Source organism: Callospermophilus lateralis, chromosome 1, assembly GCF_048772815.1.
Source record: "Callospermophilus lateralis isolate mCalLat2 chromosome 1, mCalLat2.hap1, whole genome shotgun sequence".
Taxonomy (NCBI): Eukaryota; Metazoa; Chordata; class Mammalia; order Rodentia; family Sciuridae; genus Callospermophilus; species Callospermophilus lateralis.
In genome coordinates, this window is record NC_135305.1 from 76606835 (window position 1) to 76629221 (window position 22387).

The 22387-nt window shown below is 34.6% G+C and overlaps 1 protein-coding gene across 1 annotated transcript in view; it reads left to right on the forward strand.

The window, feature by feature from the left end:
- Hdac9 (histone deacetylase 9) overlaps nt 1–22387 on the forward strand; it is a 658195-nt gene that overhangs the window by 489681 nt on the left and 146127 nt on the right. The window contains exons 18-21 of the mRNA XM_076863228.2: nt 9135–9190; nt 9435–9522; nt 15113–15232; nt 15545–15642. Coding sequence (XP_076719343.1) covers nt 9135–9190; nt 9435–9522; nt 15113–15232; nt 15545–15642 — 362 coding nt within the window. The remainder of the gene's footprint in view (nt 1–9134; nt 9191–9434; nt 9523–15112; nt 15233–15544; nt 15643–22387) is intronic.

Here is a 22387-nt window from a genome sequence, read left to right on the forward strand (position 1 = left end):
TAGCAATGCACTAAAAGAGAAAATTTTAAAACAAACTCCCAATCAGCTTCTCTGATATGCTCAATTAATCTTTGGATAGTAGGCAGTTGTGTTAGGAAGAAAATATTTTATTCCAGATGATGGGTTTATCTGATGTTCTTATAGCTTTCCAAAAGAGAGAGACATGTTTTAAAAAATTTAAGTAAGAATATAATGTTTGATCATCATAATTTATATATATATATATTACATATAAATATTTCTAAAAAAGAGAGAAACATTTTTAAAAATTTTAAGTAAAATTATAATATTTAATCATCATAATTTATATATATATATATTTTACATATAAATAAATATTTCTAAAAAAGAAAAACAATCATTTCATCTCTTGTTGTCAGTTCATAAAGGTCAAATAGGCTTTCTATTCTCTGTACTGTTATCCTTTTATCCAGAGTAATTAAATAAAAATTAGTAAGTAACTAATGGGATGGCTGGATATTTTAGGTAGTGTTAGTTTAAGCTCTAGTTCCCTTGTTTTTCTTAAAGTTTGTACAAGTCATCTTTGCTTTTCTGTTTTAGATTCTGTGTTCATAGTTGATTCTGGTACATAATGTGCTCTTACTATATCACTCTCAGTGTGATTAGACCCTTGTTTTCTTTGATTTTGAAACCTAGCTTGTACTGTTCAGGAATTAGTAATGGAACCATGGAAATTCATCCATCGTTCATAATGGCCATGGACGTGGGATGTGCATCTCTTCTGCCCAACCTTATGAACACAAGTGAAATGGTTAGATAATTTTCACATTCTGAATTTTCTATACCCATACTGACCATGGATAAACTCAGCTTATGTGGAGTCAAAAACTGAATGTTTAAAGTGGTTTCAGTACTTTGTTTACTGTCTTCCTTTTATTTGCCTAGGGAAATTTTCACTGTATATATAAGGAATGAAAGAACAAATTTGACATTTTGATAAATTTTCACAGAAAAAAATGTAAATTTTATCAGTTATAAAAATAGGCTAATCTAAAATTATTAGATTCCTTTTCCTCAAATCATTATATGTGGACAATATTATGGATTTATTTTTTCCTGGATGTCACATAGATTATATAAGGTAATCTAATATTCTACTGTATTTCCCCACATGGTGACACCAAAGAGCATACCATTTCTTCCCTTTAAACCAAAGAGAAATGTCCATATGCTAATCTAAACAATAAAGTGAGGATGCGGGCACATTCAGTACTTGAAACATTGTTAATGTTACTTACTAATTGTTATCATCTCCTGTAAGGAGATGATAAAGGTTACTTAAATTTAGTTTTATCATTCTTTACTGGACAAATGCTATATGCTGGGTACTGTGTAAATGTAGAAAATAAATGATGTTAAAATACTTTTGAAACTCTATGATTGGTCGTGCTTATGACTGGAACAAATATAAAATTGAACAGGAATAAATCAGATTATTGAAACAAAAAATATATTGCCATAAATTTCATATAAGTCCAGAAAAAGTACTTTAATATACATTTACTTATATTAATTACTTGGTCATCATAAACTTGAATAAAATATAAATCAAAGAGATTTACAATGGATAAAGTAGAAAAGAAATCAAAATTGTATTGAATAATATGGCATTTCTAGGTTTTATACTATAATCTGCAATGTTCACAAATTAAAAGGGAAAAAGTATAAGTATACTGTATGCTCTCCAAAGTTTGTGAGAACAGACTTTATACACAAAATGAAAATCATTATCTATTATCATTAGTATTTACGACAAAATAATAAACCAAGTCACTAAATCTTTTATTGTACATTATGTACATTTTCTTATAATTATATTTTTTAAAGGGTAGTACATTATTGTTACTTTAAAATGAGTAAAACTAAGTATTACAAAGATTCATTGAAAAATATCAATTGATGCAACTTGGGAGGATGAGGCAGGAGGATGGTAAGTTCAAAGCCAGCCTGGCAAATTAGTGAGACCCAGCTCAAAATAAAAATAGAAAGGCTAGGGATGTAGCTCAGTGGTAGGTTGGCCCTAGGTTCAATCCCCAGCACCAAAAAAGAAAGAAAAATAGTAATTGAAGAAATATATGTACTTCAGCCAAGGAAAAACCTGGTTAATGTGGTATGAATACAACAAATCTTTGTACCAGACATTAAGGGGTGCAGAAAAATACTAAACACATTCCCTGTCAAAAGTTCAGAATCCAATCTGAGAGATATTTCTATAAGAATAATATCTTTATTTTAAAGGATATCAGGCCTCTTTCTTCTACCCTAATGCTCTATTTATAAAGTGCAAAGTATTTTATGTATTTCTGAGAAGGAAGGTACTCTCAAGTTAATAAGTGATTTCCTTCAAATAACCGGGGTGCAAAAACTTGAACCTTTGCAAGACTAAAGAACTAGCCTGGCCAAGGCCAGACTGGAGAAATGGACATCAAGAAAAGAAAAAAAATTCAGCATAGAATCTATTCACAAATTTAGTTTTATCATTCTTTACTGAACAACTGCTATCTGCTGGGTACTGTGTAAATGTAGAAAATAAAATAGTAAGGAAAAAAGAAATGCTTTGGTGAATGAGGTTGTGATCATAATCACAATAATGAAAACAAATAAATCAAACAATTAATCTTATAGGTACATCATTACAAATGTAGATGAGTTCTCAGAAGAGGTATTTGGCAAGTCTCTGAGTATCTTCATTCATTCATGTTACTAAAACAAAATACCACAGACTATGTAATTTGTTTTTTTTTTTTTTTTTTTTAAAAATGTGTTCTCTCATAGTTCTGGAGACTTAGAAGCCCACAATCAAGATGATGTCAATTTGGATTGTCTAGTGAGGTCTGTCCTTTGCTTCCAATATGGTACCAGAGGAGTGTGTTGGAGGGAGAAAGGGACAAACTGAAAGTATGTTGAGGAATTAATGTGCCTCACTTAAATCCAGACATTGAACACTTAGTTCCCAGTATGACTGTTTGGAATAGGACCTGTAAGGAGATGATAAAGGTTACTTAAGATCAGAAGGACGTTAATAAGGACCAGTGCCCTTATGTAAGGTGGAAGAGACAGCAGAGTGCTCTTTGAGTGCTCTGAGGAAAGGCCATGTGAGGACTGCAGTGAGAAGGTGGTTATCTTCAACTAGGTAAGGAGCCCTCACCAGTCAAACCTTGCTAGGCATGGACCCAGAACTTTCAGCCTCTAGAAAGGGAGAGATTAACTTGTGTTGTTTGAGCCACCCAGACTGTGGTATTCTGTTATGGCAGCCTGAGTGGACTAATATACCAGGGGCATATTAGGGAGAAAGGGACAAAGTAACAGAGTACAGAAGGAAAGTGAATATAATCGTGGAACCGAAGTCCAAACCAGATAAGGAAGAAATTGAACATGGTGGTGGGATGAATGGTATATAGCAAAAATTAAATGAGGTCAATGGGTTGGAAGTCCCAGTGCATCTGAGGTTTTCACTGGAAAGACATGATAGTGAGCGATTAGAATGTTTGGCACTGAAATTATGAAGGTGAATTTTTTATTGGTAATGACAGTGTCTAGGAGTATGACTACAAACAGAAAACCAATTTATAAAAGGTAAGGAGAAAATCTGCTTGAGTGGGTTTTCTGTGTGGATATTGAAATCAATAGCAATAATTACTGTAGGAATGATGGAAAGAAAGGTAGAAATTTAAAAGTTAGAATATTCAAGGAACAGGCACATATATGAGTACATCAATTTAAGTAATAAAATCTATAGAGATTGATTATGAGAGAAAATGAGATGAAGAAAGATTATGGAGAAAGAACCACTAAAGACAATTAACTTCATTGGTCTCTAACTGAGACAATGACAAATCATGATATCATTGCTAAATTAAATAAGGCTGGGAGATCAAGGTTTGATTTTGAATATATTGAATTTGAAATGACCTTGAGATATCTAAATGAAGATAATAAGTATGTGGGCTAATATGAGGGTCTGTGCTCAGAGGAAAATTCATCCTGGAAACATAAATCCATGGAATATCTTATAATGGGTAGCCACTGAATTCATCCATTCATCTACTCTAAAATTGTAGAAGCCTAAGATGTGGCCTTGAATAACATCAATAACTATGAACAGAAGACTTATTAGAAGTAAAAAGAGAGGTAAGAAAACTAGGAGAGAGTGAAATCAAGAAGCCACAGGAGTAATCTTTAATAAATGAAAAAGTAGCCAGTAGGGTTGAAATTTAATGAGGGGCTAGTAGGTTGAAAGGGTAAAATTATTGCATTCATTGACACCCTTGTAAGAGCTTCTTTAGTGATGGAGTTGGTTGATTGAGGCAGAGATTAGGAGAAGGAGAGAGGAAACAGGATAAATTATCTGTACCAGAATTGTGGCTGTTAAAAGAAGAAAAGAAGTGTGGAAACTGGTGGAACTGATGAGATTTAGGATGCATGTGCGTATCTATCTATCTATACTCCAAAATGGTAGAAGCCTGATCCTATTTGAATCGCAGTAAAGGCCATTTAATAGGGAGGGAAATTTCAATATAAATTTAATATGTGGATGAAAGAAGGTGGATAAATGAGAGTAGGAGAGGATGGGATCCAAACTGCAGGTGGTGAGACTAACATCTCCTCTAGAGCAACAGGGCACAAGGGACCTGCAGTGCCTTAGCCAGCACTCTCTTGGTCATCTTATTGTGTTCTATCTTCTCTTTCCCTGAGTACTTAATCTTTTGTTGTTGTTTTACAAGAATGTGTTCTGGAAGTGGATGACGTGGGTTTTATGATCTCAAAGAAACAGTGAGAAACAGGAAAACTCCATCTCTGCCTTTTACTGCAAGCTGGTCTGGAGGTTTTGGAGAAAAGCTCTACAGTGAGCAGACTGCAGGAGAGGCAGCCCTGACAGGTTTCAGCTAGGAAAAGTGGTGCATGCAGAGAATACCTGGAGGGTGTAGGGGATTGGATGTTCCTAGGGGCACAATAGAAGATTTGAGTAGATGCTGATGACTAAGAAAAGGTTTATTGAGATTGGGAAGGAGATCATTTTTAATATAAAATTAAGCAGTTTAGAAGTAGTTTAGCAGAATGGTGGCAGTCACAGCAGAAGACTGTAAGTGGAAGGCGGACTTCTATTCAAGGAATATGACTGAAAGGGAAAGTGGGGGGTGCGGTTCAAATTCCCTCTCTCATTTTTTCTTCTTTAACTCAGCTAATGACCTATGTAATTTTATTTTTATATTTTTTTCTCAACATGAACTTTACTTGTATTGAGTTCCTGTACATAATGCTTTCTTAAGCTTCTTTCTTCTTTGAATGCTGGCATTTACCCTGTCCAGAATGTCCTTTAAAAATCCATTTCTATCTATGTGAATATGACCCATTAACATCTACCTCTCAGGTTTCTCTTTGTTTTTTTAGTTTTCTCTTTGAAATAACACATAATTTTTGTAAAACCATTTGGAAAATATAGAAATCATCAGAAAAATAAAATCACATCTATTACCTTAGCTTCAGAGATATCATTGTGTATATTACTGACACTAATAATTTTTGAATTGACATTATAAAGTCCTCTCTGTTTCACTGAATATTTATAACAAACTTATTTTGTGGGGAGGTACCAGGGATAGAACCCAGGGTATTTAACCACTGAGCCACATCCCTATCCCTTATTTTATTTTATTTTATTTTTTATTTTGAGACAGGGTTTTACTAAGTTGCTTAAGGCTATCTTTGGACTTTCCATCCTCCTACTTTAGTCTCCTGAGCTATTGGGATTCGAGGCATGTGCCAGTGTGTTCAGCTAACAAAGTTTTAATGACTACCTAATATTTCTTGGTATAAATGTGTCATGATTTACTAACTATTATATTAATGTTAGCTAATTTAGATAATTCCCAATATTTAATTATAAATTAGACATGAAATTTTACATAAATACTTGCATACATAGTTAATAATATCATTAAGGCAAAAATCCTATAAGCATCAAATCAAGGGATAGGATTGTTTTTCTAAAGGCTCCAGATATATCAGGTGGATTATTTTCCAGAGAGATTGTGAGTTACCCTTCCTTCTACAAGCAGCTTATAAGTGGATAAGCTATAGCTCTTGTCAGCAGAGAGAATTTTCTAATATTCAATTAGAATATTGAATATTCTGGGTAGAAAAAAATGAGCTTTCTATTCAGGTTTTCATCTGTATTTATTTGATTATTTGTTAAGTTGAATATTTTTTCTTATAATCATTGACAACTGGACGTTTTCTTCTTTGTCCTTTACCCATAAAAATGTAATATTTTAAATTTATTTATAAAAGATTTTTCATATTGTTAATTTAAGATTTTTATGTGCTAATTATATTTCTTATGCCTTATATTTGTTTTTGTTTTCATCCTATTGTTTTTCCAGTGATTTAAATTGCATCTATCATAATCTTTACAGAATTCTCCATTCTCAACAGATCTATACTAGCACTGCATAGTCTCACCCTAGAATCTTAAAATTTTAATCTTGATTAGTCATAGAACCACTATATGATCCAGCTATGCAAATCCTCTGTATTTACCTTAAGAAAGTTGTCATAGTATGGTGATACATGCATACCCATGTTTACAGCAGCATAATTCAAGATAGCCAAACTATGGAACCAGTCGCGGTGTCCATCAATGGATGAGTGGATAAAGAAGTATGGTATAGGTCAGATGCAGTGGCATATGCCTGTAATCCCAGTGGCTAGGGAGGCTGAGGCAGGAGGACCACAAGTTCAAAGCCAGCCTCAGCAACTTAGAGAGGCCCTAAACAACTTAGTGATACCTTGTCTCAAAATAAAAAGAGCTAAAGTGCCAAAAAAAAAAAAAAAGTGTGGTATATACACACAATGGATATTTATTATTTATATTTATTCAGCCACAAAGATAAATGAAACTATATCATTTGCAGGGAAATGGATAAAACTTGAGGTCATTATGTTAAGTGAAATTAGCCAAAATTAAAAGGTCAAGGGTTGTATGTTTTCTCTCCTATGTGGAAGCTAGAGAAGAAGAACACAAAGAAAGGAAGGGGGTGATCACATGAAAAGCAAAGGAAGATCAGAGGAAAGCTAGGAAGTGGGGAGGAAGGGTGGAAGCACTGGAGAGAGACATGAGCCAAATGATATTGTTATATTATGCACATGTACTTACGAGAAGCCACACATGTCAGATACAGCAAATATGTCACAACAAATCCCACCATTATACAAAACCATGATGCACCAATAAAGATAAAAAATTAAAAAATCAAGAAGAAAATAGGGAACTTTTAAAAAAATATATCAGTCTTGATTGTCTTGTATAGTTCTTTAACTTTCATATTTCTTCCATATTAATGTATTATTGCCAGAGAAAGAGAGAGTTCTTAAGAAAAAGAAAGGACTGTTTTGCTACCATTCCAGGAGTCATTTATTCGCACATCCCTCCCTTCTTCCCTTCCTTCCTTTCTTCCTTCATTCTTTCCTTCTCTCTCTCTCTCTCTCTCTCTCTCTCTCTCTCTCTCTCTCTCTCTCATATTCTGTACCTCTGTACTACATATACCCTAGTCCTTTTTATTTTGAAACAGGTCTTGCTAGTTGCTGAGGCTGGCCTCAAACTTGTAATCTTGCCTCACAAGATTTCCAGTCAGCTTGTTATCTTATGTCTTAGTCCATTATCTGCTACTATAACAAAATAACACAGATAGGGAAATTGATAAACAATAGACGTTTATTTGACTTACTGTTCTGTAGGATAGGAAGCCTGAGAGCCCAGCATCAGCATCTGGTGATGTCTTTTCATACTTAGTCATAAAATGGCAAAAGAGAAGCAACAAAAGTAAGATACAGGAAATTCTGGCCAAATTCATTCTTTTCATCAGAAACCCAATACTTCACTAACTAACGCACTCCCACAGGAGGACAGAGCCCTCAAGACCAATTTACCTCTTAATACAGTTACACTAGGGATTAGTTTCCAGTGCCTAACTTTTAGGACACAGATTCAAGCATAGCAATTCCTAATTTGCTTCTGAGATTGTCATTATATACACACACCAAAATAGATAGCAAATCAACTTATTGTTAATCACTGTAACAAAAAATTGTATGTATAGTTAAAGACCTAGGGCATAGATAGTTTTCTCAATACTTTCATGCTTACAGTTAAAAATTGGGGGGAAAAATTCCTTGAGTATATTAAAATTATTTCAAAAGTTTAAAGATTATGTATTAAAGAAATATTCTCTTTTGAGCATGTTACTTAAGTCATAGTTGAGTGAAAGGTGGTGTGAACCATGTGATGAATGATTATTTTTCACAACAGACAACCAACTTTTCTGAGCACACTGGCTTTGCAAGGATTTATAGTTCCCTGCCTTCATGCTGGAGTTACTTCAGCTTCCCGTGATGCATTCCAACTAATCTGTAGGTTAAGGCATTCCTTGATCATGGATAGATCCGATTGCTACTCAGCCCTGGAATTCTTTATAAAATTCCAGAACTTGGGCTAGAAATTGACTTAGGGAATCCAATAAAGTTGCAAGTCTTGGCAGTCATCCAAGATAAATTTATAGACTGGAAGAAATATGGGCTTTCCATTGTTCTCTTTTTCACCTTTGTGAGGTTTCTTTTATGTCTATGTGAGTGTGTGAGTGTAAATTTATCATTTTGCTGACATCGAAGTGGAAATAATCATTGAAGGAATCCAATCCAGCTAAAAATTTTTCACTTTGGATCTTCTCAGGTCTTTCCAAACGTTGACCTAAAGTTGCACCAAGAGTGAATTTCTTCTCCCTTTGTAGGATGTTGATGTCATGAAAGAAGTTGTTCTTGAAAATGAATCATGCAAATATAATAGCTGACATGCATGTCTGCCAGCTAGGTATAACTCCCAAGTTTCTGTTCTTCCCCTGGCTCTGTGGGAGCCTTCTTTTTGAGACATGGTCTGAGAAAGTGTGATCATATATATTGTTTCTATTCATTCTGCAACATAGTAATAGGGGCAAGAAAACAAGATCAGGAGCATCTAAGAGGCAGTATTTTAAGTGTATACCTAATGTTCTGTAGGGTGTAGAGATCCAAGCAAGCCCCTCATATCTGGCCACTGAAAACCTGTCTTGTTCTTACAGAATGGGTTTGCTGTTGTGAGGCCCCCAGGCCATCACGCTGAAGAATCCGCAGCCATGTAAGTACCAGGAACTGTTGCCCATCTCCAAGCGCCACAGTTCCTGGCGGTCACCTGCCCCATGCATGTTTCTGAAGCCTCTAATTGTTAGCAGATGGACTGAAAAATCTTGCGAGGTACTCCCAGAAGCAGATTTATGGCTTCAGAGATCATATAGCATTTTAAAAAATGCTCTGAACATTATTTATAATGGTTTTCCTGGATGATTTGCTTTCTTATTTCTCTGTTCTTCTCTATTCCACAGGGGGTTCTGCTTTTTTAATTCAGTTGCAATTACCGCCAAATACTTGAGAGACCAACTAAATATAAGCAAGATATTGATTGTAGATCTGGTATGTATTCCTGGCCAGTGCTGCGTTTCCAGCGACTCTAGATAAAAGGAAGTGGATTTGTATTTCTCTGTTAGGTTGTCTTGCTTTTAGCACTTGCAAACAACTGAAGGGTGTGTTTCCTTTGAATGTGGAAACTCATTAAATTCAGGATTGCAGTTCTGAAACCATAAACATTCACGTTTCACTTTCATGGTGTTAACTGCAATTTAATGAGAAGAAGGCGCAGATCAGGGCAACTTTTATGATCCTTAAATGAATTGATACTTCCACAGTTAAAATAACCCAACAGAACCTGAATTTACTTTTCCCTACAGAATATAGACTTTAAATAGTCAGATGTGCTGGAAAGAATGCTGTTGCTTTGGTAACCAATTGGCCACTTCCCCTGGTTAGCAATCATTGTCGCTTGTTGTGCAACAGTGGTATTATTAAAACAAGTCAGCATGTCATTTTTTTCTGAAAAGATCTCAGATCTCAGATGCCAGTTTGGGATGACTCCCTGCAGGAACTCTGAATGATTAAAAGTCAGAGGCATTAACTTAGTCTTGCATTTTAACCTGATGCATTCTTACACAATAGTTATAATTTGTTTAACAAATGGTTTGTTTAAATGCAGATGACACTTGGCATGTTGTCTAAAGTATATTCATGAATAATGAGCTGGAGATCTGCCCCATACAAAAAAGGACCAATCCAGGAAAGGGCGAAAGAGGGCTGAATGGTGATTTATGAGCCCCGTTTTCGGTTTGCCTCCAGTTCACGAGGAGGTGTAATAGGTTGTCTGACAAGGCATAGACAGGAAATGAACCCTGGCATCCAAACCGAACCTGCTACATCTGCACTTAATTAATTTTTGCAGGTGATAAAAGATTTAAAGGCAAAATATGTTAAAGGTTTTTTTGAAGTGCAAGGCTTAATAGTCTAAATCTTGTTCATATCTGCACTCATAATTAAATCTTATTGGAAGTCGTGGCCTCACCCTCCAGCTCTCTGATTTAGTTAAACAGGCACACCACGGGGTTGAGAGAGCACAAACAAAGCCATGTGAAGAAATAGTTAGTTAAGTTAAAATGAAGATAAAAGGAATGGAAGATAGATAACCATTTCTAGTGCTTGGTTGGAATGGATGTTTTTCACACTCGGTATTGTATCCCTCCTGTGTACAGTTTTGTGCAAAGAATATTGAAGCCTAGCTTTCCATGCATTTTCCAAACATGCATACGTTTTAGTGTAGGTCACAGTTCCCCATTAAAAAATGTGTTGAAGACCTAGATATACTGCAGCAGCAAGGTCTTAAAATTTTTGCAAAAATAAAGACATACCATATTCATACAAAAAGGACATTTTAAGTAATTTATGATTAATTTTGTATGAATTATAGGACATTACATTTGAAGAATTTAGTGTGCTCCTGGTACTGTAAATTCTATGCTAGAAAGATAGACCAGAAATGGAAAAAGAGGATAGTAGATAGAGACCAAAGATTGTGCAAAAAGAAAAATAAATAAAATTGCTAAGCTTTCTAAATTTGTCCACATTATGTGGCAAGATGATTGGTCAGCTATTCATCCTATTCTTAAGAGTCTTTCAGTGATTACTTTCTGAAAAATTTCTGTTATCATTTTATGGTTCTATGAAGATAATAAATGTTTAGGATCCCTTTTGAAAGCACATTTGTGATATCCAACTCAAAAACAATGAATTGTAACCTAAACGCCTATCTTATGATAGACGGAAACTTTGTACTTCAGAGGATTTACATGTAAAGTTTTGTTTTTGTACATTAACACAGGAATAAAAGACTGCTGGAGATAATCTGATACAATTTATAAAATAATTTATTTGGTAGCTCCAAGTAGTTTCCTGTGAGCTTGCTGGCCTTTGATTATGAATTTGCTCCATTAACCAATCATAAAGGATGCTGATTTCCCAATAGGCTGTATCAGACGAGAAGTTTTTGTTTCAAATTCTCTAAATGTATGAAGTTCTGTCCAAAGGGTTGCCTCTGAGCTCACCACCAGCCCCCATATTCTTACTTTCAAGTCTTCCAAATTCTGCAGCTGCAGGGCTACTTTGAGGAAATTCCTGTTTCTTCCAGCTGTGGAGAAGGAAGTTTTAAAGTGCCACGTGGCTCTGAGACATCCGTTCTCTCTGGCTGACAGGTCTATTATGTGAGTTTGCAAAGGAGACGGGGTGAAGGTTCTCCAGTGGTGGAAAAGCCTCATTCCTGCACACCCAGAGTCATTAATGTTGGCTGGTGGGTGTAAACTAGCTCCACACATTCTAGAGCCAACAAAAAGTAGGGCTACTCCATTGTACAACAGCTAGTATGGGGCTTTCCATGTGCCTAGTAAATACAGAACCAGAGTTCTTAATTCACTTCCTATCTTGGGTCACAGCCAAATTCAAATGCATTGAGCATTGTGGGCAGATATGATTCTAGTTGGTGTGTGAAGGTCATTCATTCCATTTCTCCTTGTGGGAAAGAGTCTAAAAACATCCACTCTGTGGAGAGGGAGCAGGTGTAACAGTCTTTTAACATACTCAAGACCGGCCATTGTGTTCAGGCTATATCCTAGAGGTAGATTTGTCTGCACGACTCATGTAGCTTTTGGGTAATGTGACTTTTAATTAGAAAATAATACTTACTAGATTTTCTTTTCTTTGAAAGAATAGCCACTACAAGTGTCCTTAGATTTGGGGAAATTCCATTTTTGTTCAAGTACATTTAGACCTTTGTCACAAGTCCTTGTACTAAATAATTTTGAGTGATAATATTAGCTGGTACAATATGTGATGTATTCAAAGTTATTTTGACATAAAACTGAAAACATATTGGTTCTAACTTCTTGTGCAGAATCCATTTTTACAGTATACTTTTTTAACCAGAGATAAGTTTTTGCATTTCCCAGCAGATCTGAGAGGCATGGTTTTTTTAAGGCTTTTAATGATTCAATTTATTTCATTTATATAATAATTTTTCATAAGCACCAATAATTTTCCTACCTTAGTCTATATATAGTATATATTTGTTGTTATGAAGAAACGGGTCTCAGATTATTTTGAGTATATGTATGCATGTGGTTTGTATGAATACTTTTATAGCAATAAAAACTGAAAAAATAAAGACATCTTAAAACTTATACTGTAAGTTGTTACACAAACAAAAAACATACTTGGATTTAACTTTACTCTCTAAATACTTAATGACTATGATACAGAATCATGGATTTCTCAAACAGTAAAATGGGTCTGTGTATTTCAATGAAGAATGTTAGTTCAAACCTTTATTATACTGTGAACAAGACTGTATTTCTTTAGAAGAGTATGGACTAATAAGTACCCAAATATTTTTCAAGAAAAAATAATTTTATATCTCAAATTATCATTTTATTTGACCTTTTAAAAATAAATTTGTTCAATGTTCCTAGAGAAACAAGAGCAAGCAAAGCAATATTTTTCTGATTTGCCAATTGCATATACATTTACAATCCTAAATATTATTGTTATATTAAGGAAATGGAAACATCTTTTCACTTATTTTTTAAGGTTTTTTTGGTCCATTCTCTAGATATTTAGTAGCAAACACAAAAGTCGTTGTGGGTTAAATTGTTTCATTTTTGTCCCCATGAAGGAAATAATTTTGCTATCTCTTCCTTTTCTTTGAATATTTAGAAATCCAGGAATTAATATATTTTCAGTAAGTTACTTTTTCCCCCTGATGTATATGTCTTTAGCTGAAATAAGTTTCTGAGATGATCCATATCTTCCCTAATGTTATGATTTCTTAGTTAATTTGGGGTAGGCATGCTATACAAAAGGTGGAAAGAATCATTGTATGGCTACTGCATGGACCACAGGCTCAGTGTAGGTTTTCAGAAAATACCAAAAGGAGGCTTTGGTAGTGTCTAGTGAAGCAGTTCCAGGCTAGAGGATGGAGTGGAAACAAGTTAAATAAATCTCAATAATGAGAAATAATGTCCAATGGCTTCACCTTTCAAATTTGCTAAGAGGACCAAACAGATAATGGGTCTGAATTTAACTGTGATAATTAAGAATTTTTCATTTAGAGTAAGAAATGAATTCAAGACCTAATCTTCCAGCTTACTCTCTATATCCTCTTAGTAAATTACTGAAACTCTCTGTCATTTTTATTATTCTTTAAATTAGGGCTAATATCACCTACACCATAATAATCAATAAATAATTCATGCAACGTACTTAGTATAGTGCCTCAATTTAAAATTATTTGAATTATTTTTAAAAAATAGTGTGATTCTTACTAATGTAAAACATGTAGTTGCAAATTATCAAAACTTTTTATAACAGAACCAGAAATTATATACTTTATAGGTTAATGACATAGCAATAATATTTGCCTGAACCCTAATGCATAGATTATCAACATTTAAGAGTGTTCTATTTTTATTTTTGTTCCAAAGATAGTAAGCATTTAACTCTAGTTCTTAATACCTGTAAAGACATTTTTTTAAATGCTGTAAATTTTATTTTGCATTCTTTTATTAATTCTGACCTGTTTATATTAAAACAACAACAACAAAAAAGAACTATCAAGTTTGTAGCTGTTATCATATGCAAATATCTGAAGAATGTTTCATTCATTTTAATGAAACAGGCTTTTATTTTTATTTTTTAGTTGGAAGGGGGAGGAGTGTGGAAACAGAAAAGGAAAAAAAAAAAAGATCAGGAGGAAAGCTGGGAAGAGAGCCATGATATAATATTAAAATTAAGCAGATTAGACAAGATTGCACAAAGCCCCATCCCATCTTTCTGCTTGGGCCCAAATGATTTAAGAGCTAATGAGCTCATACTCCCTGTGTCTTCGACTCTTGCCGTCACAATTTTACCAAAATGAAGTATGAAGTCCTTTTTGCATCTGGCACCTCTTTTGAAGTGACTCTAACTGCTGAGGGATTGCTAACCGAACTGAATGCTTCAAGAAAGCCAATTTATTCAGCTGGTTGCAAAGCCTTTGACCTTAATGGTGGGACTTGGCAAATCAATGCATACACGTATGTTTAGTGTTCTGTCAAGAATTGCGAAAATGCTCTGTAAGCCATAGATCCTTCTGCAAAATACTAGTTTGTAGTTTAAACATTAGTCTTTTTTTCAGGGGCCAATGAGGCCAGTTAATTAAGCCTGAGGGGTTATGAACTGTTGGCAGTTAATAAGTCATAAAATTCCTCCATAAAACAGGATGCGAGATTCCATCACTGAAGCAAAGAGTACAAAGGGCCGGTGTATAAATATCTAATTGTACCAAAGGACTGGGCTTTTTCAATGACTGCTCATCTGGAGTCTCCAGGGCATGCTCGCTGTGGTTTCCTGATTTTTAGAAGCCAGTTTAAAAAATGAGTGCATTAAAGGGTAATTTGCCTGAAAGTTCAGGAAGTAAAGGGGGTGGTGTGGAAGCAGGCTGAATGGAAGAAAGAAAGAGAGGAACACAGTGAGAAGACAGAAAATGAGAAGGAGGGTGGGGTAGGAAGACAGGGAACTAGAAATCAGAAAGGTTGTCTCCATGCAGAGTTAGACAGGACTGTATGTGTCATCTGTTTTCTTTTCCCTGTAGGATGTTCACCATGGAAACGGTACACAGCAGGCCTTTTATGCTGACCCCAGCATCCTGTACATTTCACTCCATCGCTATGATGAAGGGAACTTTTTCCCTGGCAGTGGAGCCCCAAATGAGGTTCGGTTTATTTCTTTAGAGCCCCACTTTTATTTGTATCTTTCAGGTAATTACATTGCATGATTACCCCTAATTTTCTTGTCCTTTGCTGGTGTTTTAAATTACATGAGATTACTGAATTGTCCCACAGGACTAAGATCCAGTGCAGAACAAGTGCAGAACCCAGAGCACTGGTTGTCAAGCCAGGCTGGGCTGATTTGACACGTTGTTTGATGTTCACTTCAAGAGGTCCCATGTGCCTGTTTTTCCTCTCTGTTTGCTTTCTTCCCTTTGCCCTCTTCTCTACCTACTCTGGTGTTTTTCTCTTCCCAGGTTGGGACAGGCCTAGGAGAAGGCTACAATATAAATATTGCCTGGACAGGTGGCCTTGATCCCCCCATGGGAGATGTTGAGTACCTTGAAGCATTCAGGTGGGTACTTCCTTCTTTCTGAAAATGCCAAATTAGAAAACAAATGTCCATTGGAACAACACCAAATGTGAAAGAGAAACATACATTTCTAAGTAAGGTAAAGTATCACTAAAAGCTATGTAGGACTATGTGTAAGGAAAAAAAAAAAGTATATCAAGACCTAATTGTATTTATGCAGGTAGATTGGCCAACGGCCCAGACATATACTCCCCATTTCCCTCAAAGAAAGGGCGCAAAGACTTTATTTTTAAATAGTTCTGTCTGGAAAATTCTGCCTATTATAACACATGACGTGATTTACAATAGACATTAGCATATTAAATATTTCTGAAAAGTCCTTCACTAACTATTTAGCTGTGCTGAACAGGTATTTCCCAAACTCCACTGGACTCAGATCCCTGTTTTACACAGCTAGGTTGGCCTTCCTCGTTCTGAGGAGCCAGCTTACCTCAGGAACAGAGGCCCTGGCTATCTCATTTTATGGTAGAGTTAATGACTTCTGTATGTTTTCCCTCTCACATTAAGACATTAACCAATTAATTGGCTGTTTTCAGTTTCTATGGAGTAAATGAAATGTATCCATAATGTATTCTGCTACTTTTTTTCCTCTCTTTGAAAGCAAATAATTTTTAAAATTAATTTAAACACACTTTGTTTTTTTGTTTTTTTTTTTTTTAGAAATGTAATTTAAGAAAGGGCAGTTAAAAATTTTAAGAAGTTTGGTCTTTGGAAAGGTGTCTGTTTTAAGAAAAAATATCAGAATGTGTCAATATGTGTCCCACTTGCAAGATTTTAGAAGGAGATTTTAGCATGTCGGTAATACATAATTGCATAGATGTTTAGTTAAAAGTAAAAGCAAACAACTGCATGAAAAGAAATATGAGAACTTCAGAGTTTTGAAATTTATCACTTATGAATTCCTAAGAATTAAAATCCTATTAATAATGTATTTGAAACTTTGGGAAATAATGGGAAAATTTTCCAATATATGAAATTTTAATGGGTTTCTGCCTTCTTATGTGTCATGCATACTTTATTTTCTCATTTAAAGGTGACTTCTCATTAGAAAAGTCATCCAGGAAAAGTGACAGTGACTATTTAGTTACTCTAAAGATGCATTTAAATTAAATATATTTGACTTGGTATTGAAGATAGAAAGGAAAATTCTACCTACATTATAGATATTTGGGAAACAAATATACACAGCAATGTCTACAATATTTATTTTAACATAGCTGAAATAATGTAAACTTGGGTTGTGTAGGAAGATATTTTGCTTTATCAGTAAAATATCTGAATATTATAATAAGAAATAATAGGGGTCTAAGTGTTATAAATTTTCTTTTCCTATATTTGGAACTTCACAAACGAGATTATTTTGTGTAAGGTAGCTTTTCTTCCCTGTGACCAAAATACCCAACAAGAACAACCTAGAGGAGGAAAAGTTTATTTTGGCTCACAGTTTTAGAGTTTTAATCCATAGTGTACTGACTCCATTGCTCTGGGCCCAAGGAGAGGCAGAACATCATGACAGAGGGCATGGCAGAGGACCACGACTCATCCATGTAGGTCAGGAGGCAAAGAGGACAGGGGAAGGGTCTGCAGCAAAGATGAACCGTTCTGGGCAATTCTCCCAGTGACCCACCTTCTCCAGTCATGCCCACCTGCCTAGAGGTAACACCCAGTCAGTCTATTCCAATGAGGATGGACTGATTAGGTTACTATTCTCATAATCTAATCAGATACCTTTGACTGTTGCATTATTAACACAGGAGCTTTCTGGGGACACCTCATATCCAAACCATCACGATGTCTCAAAGGAATCAGAGAATAGACTTGAATACATATGATATATGAATTTGTCTGCTTCCCAAGTTAACCTGATAACTTGAATGATATAAATTAAATCTCAGTCTCACTATAGTGTGACATAATATCCATTGATCTATAATACAGATCAGATTTCCTGGCATTGTAATACTACTTGTGACATAGCTTTATATAAAAATGTATTGTGTGTACACAACAGTAAAGGACAGTTTATATTTTGTGCCTGTTACTTCTCATATTAGAAAGTGAATGGTGATGAACACAACCATTTTTACTAAATAATATGAAAACAGATATAAGTGCACAATACTGTTTTTTAATTGAAATGGTAAGTAAATTAAATTTTCCTGAAAAGTGGCTGTCCTCAAGAACAGCACATCTCTGGGCCTGAAATGTAGACCCTTTATATTAGCAAAATTTTCTGAACTCCCCAGTAAGGTCACCATTACCTGAATTTAAATAGAAAAGTGTCATTATTTACCTAAACTGTAAAAGTTTAGAATTGCTGGGGTTTGTGTGTGTGTGTTCATAGTTATTCTAGATTTAAGCTATAATAATCCTATTAATTTTAAATTATATCATATCTGCTATTCAATGTTCATGCTCAGAAATACCTGTGAATTTGTTTATGGAAGAATCAAGAAAATAAGGTATTCATTCAAAAAATATTCATTGAACATATCTGCCAAGCATGGTGGTGAGGAACTCAGAACTGTCTTTGCTCCCAGGGATCATTATAGAAGTGGTATTTATTGTTCTAAGGAATAGCAGTGTTTAGACAGAATAAAATAAATAATTATTTATGAAGGATTTCAGGTAAGGCTTCATCAAGTACTGTTCAACCTGTGTTTTAAGTATGAGTGGGAGTTTAAGGGGGGAATTAGAGTAAGGAGAAATTCACACTAGGGAGAGAGGATTCACTGAAAAATATGGAGTCACAAGAGTTATGAAGTATTCTTTCTTTGTTGCTTCAAGGGCATGAGGGTGAGATTGATGGAAGGAAAATGGATCATACTTCATAAAGTCTTTTACCCACCTTTGTCTATCATCATCATCTGTCTGTCTGTAAAATAGATTTCCCATAATTTTTGATGTAGTATTATTGTATAAGCCTACTGCTGTCATTTAAAAATGTCACCCAAGGGTTCATGTGTTAATGGTGTGGTCCTCAGCTGATGGTAATATTGGGAGATGGTGAAACTGTGGAAGGTGGGGTCTAGTGGAAGGAGGTTAAATCAGTTGAGGGTATGTGCCTTGCTGGGGATATTAGGACCCCAGCCCCTTTCTCTCTTTTTCCATCTGGACTCCATAACATTGGGAGTTTCTTCTACCAAGTGAATTCTGCCATGATGCTCTGCTTCATCATTGGCCAAAAGCAACAGGGCTGAGGAATCATGGACTGAAAACTCTGAAATCATGAGCCAAAATAAACCTTTATGCTTTTTAAGTTGATTATCCCAGGCACTTTGTCACAGTGATGAAGAACTAACACATTCATCCTTTCTTAATACAATCATTGTTTCTCAGTATTAAAATGGAAGCTCATTCATTCTGACATGTGTGTGTGGGTGCAGGAAATGGAGGTGGGGAGTAAACAATGAATTTTCTACTTTCTTATTTTTTAATAATTTCTAGAATATGAGAAGTATCTTCGGAAGGGAAGCTTCACTGTCTGTAAAGCTACATTTATAGTGGGATATAAGATGGTTACTTCTTTTACTAGCCAAAAATTGAAATATATATCATGTATATGGGTTCTTTTACATGCTTTTTCTATGACAAAAGTAAAATTGTTGGCAAGCCAACATTTTCATGTTTGCTATGAGCTTTAAAGATGATTTTTATAGTATTTCATATAACTTCTTATTTCTTCCAAGCAGTTGTCATTCATCCCTGAAATAATTGAAGGGTATACTTAAATTCTTCATGAGAGTTTTTAAAATATTCCACAATATCAAATATGTTTCCAAGGTTACCATATTTTAAATTAATAATGGTTATATTTATTGAGGTCTTACATGCCAGGTCCTAGATTGGAAACTTCATAGGCATTCTGGGTAACTCCAAAATGCTTTCTATCTATACATCACAGAACCATGAATTGGAAGAGCCATGATGTGAACTCAGTTTATGGACCTAAAAACTGTGCTCCTTTTGCCATGCCACATTGCTGCTTTCCTACTGTTGGACTTAAAATACTCAGGAGTGCCAAAGCACAGTGAATTTTATCAAAATGTAAGACCTTTGTGCCCCACTGCTTCCTGCTCTAACCCATGGATGCCTCATGCACAGCATGGCCAAAAAAAAAAAAAAAAAGTATTCAATAATATTGGTTCAATTAGTCAGAGATGAGAGATGATGCTAACTACAAGAGGAGTATTGAAAGCTCTGGTATTAAGTAAACCTAGAAAAGCCTGAAGAAGCTACATAATATCTTATGACCTATCATGACATCTTTTGACCTCTCAAGGAGTCAGCTTTACAGACAACTTTGAATGTCCGTTCATTTGACTGTAAGAGTGTCAGATGTCAGATGCCCTCTCTTTACTCAACAGGTGTTTTACTGGATGCCTGCTCAGCAGTCTCTGTCCCTGTCATTTCAAAAGATTGTTCCAATGGTTTTAAATTCTTCATGATTCCCTGATGAGCATCAGAATGTTATTTTTTTCCCTAAAGACTAAGTCTGTAAGGGTCTTTCAAATGTTAAAGTGATCATTTATATATGACAATTCACATGGTTCATTTATAGTGGGTAAAAGAAAGCAGTATATGTCATACTTCTAATTAAATTTAATAAGGAAAACATCTTGAAGGGTTGCTTTTCTTTTTTAAAGTATGGTTAGGTACTTCTTTATTTTGTTTATTTATTTTTAAGTGGTGCTGAGGATCTAACCCAGTGCCTCACATGTGTGAGACAAGTGCTCTGCCACAACCCCAAACCTTGTGGTTTTTTAAAGAATTTTTAAATTTTGTCTTGTTTTGGTAAGCAGTGATTTTCAGTCCAGAAGTCAGGTGATAGTATTCCTTGAAATTATGCCTATTTTATTGAACGAATAAATGATTGAGTAAATGAATGAATGACAATCCCCATGTAGCCTTTCAATTTCCAAAAAGAAGTTCAGTCACATGCCCCTTATATCCACAGGTGGGTTTCATATCTGTGGATTCACACAACTATAGATAGAAAATACTTGAAAAAATTACATCTATTCTGTATATGTACACATTTTTCTTGTAATTATTCCCTAAATGGTATAATATAAGAATTATTGGCATAGCATTTGCCTTGTTTTAGGTGTTACAGGTAATCTAGGAATAATTTAAAGTAAATAGGATGATATGAATAGTTTATATTCAAACACCACACAGTTTTTTTTATAAGGATCTTGAACAATCACACATTTTATTATCTAAGGTGGTCAGTCTTGGATACTGAGCAAGGATTGTACAAGGTACTTAAATTCAGGTTTTGATGAGATAATAAATGATAATTGGCAAACACTGAAGACTAGCTAAGAAAACATTACAAAGTATTGATCTTCATTGCTTAGATACAAGCAAGTTGTGATTTTAAAAGATCTCCCCAAGTCAGCATGTTATAATCTGTAGCTACTTTAGTTAGTATTTTTTTCACTGATAAAGATTTTCAAAAGGCAAAGGATCTATATCAGCTCTTCAGAGAAATTTATCTCAGGGCAAAACTGAACCAGAATGATTCAATTTCACTGAGGTTTCCAGGGTGCCGATTGAAAAATTGGACTTAAGAAAGTTGTCCAATCTAGGAAATAAAAATTTAATTAAAAAGTTGATGCTTTCATTGTAAACCACCTGTTTTTCCTTTAATCAGCTTATGAAGTATCTCTGTTTTATCAAATGTGATGAGTTTAAGCTTTGCTAAATTACTTTGGCCATATAACTAACTAGAATTTTTATAAGGGTAGTGTTATTGCTACAGAACTAAACCATTGAACACTTTGAGCACATGTAAATAACTCAACCAGCCTTTAACTCTTTATCTTGTCTCTGGCTTATACTTTTTTGCTATAGTACACACACAAAAAAATTCTAATCTATTAAAGCAATGGTTGGAAAACAGACCAGATATCATATGTTTTTAGTTCACCAATTTTGTTCCTGAGACAGTCTTTAAAATAGAAATCATGGCTTTCCATAATTCCTCCTCTGCTTCTGGTAAAAATAAAAATGTGCATGTAACTCAAACAGAGGAATATAGAGTTTTTTGTCATATTCATAGAGCAAATGCTCCTCAGACAGCTAGTTAGTAATGATCAACTACAGTGTACCAAGGGTGGTTGGTTTCTTCCTTACAATGATGGTAGATAATTTGGGGGATAGGCAAATAAAGTAGTACAATATTTTATTTTTTTCTCATTATTATTTTATCAAAAAATCATCATTATTATAATTAATTTTAAAAGACTAACTTCCAAATGTTGTTGTTATGTACATAGACTGAAAAAGAAGAGTCTCTCATCTACCTAAGAAATAAAATGGGACCATAAGTAAATATTTAAATTTTCTCTTTTGGTAAGGGCCACTTAGTAAATATTTTTACTGTTATTTTTCTTATTTTACTTTAGTGTAATTTCATGTTAAATGAATAGAAAACAATACCATTGTTAAAAATTATAATGTTAATAATGACTTCATAATATAGGACATTCATTTAGAATTTAAATTTTGCTAGCTGCTTATTTTTAAAAATCTTGAGAGGTTCTTAAGTGTTCTTATTTTCCAGATAAAAATTTTAAACCTTTTGAGTGCCAGTAGATCTGTGTCACATAGCTGGTAAATGGTGACTAGTGGTTTGTGGCAGCAAGTGTCATTTTGGAAACAGTCCTCTTTGGCCCCAAATTGTGGTTCCTCTATAAAGGGTAGCGGGTGACAAAATAAT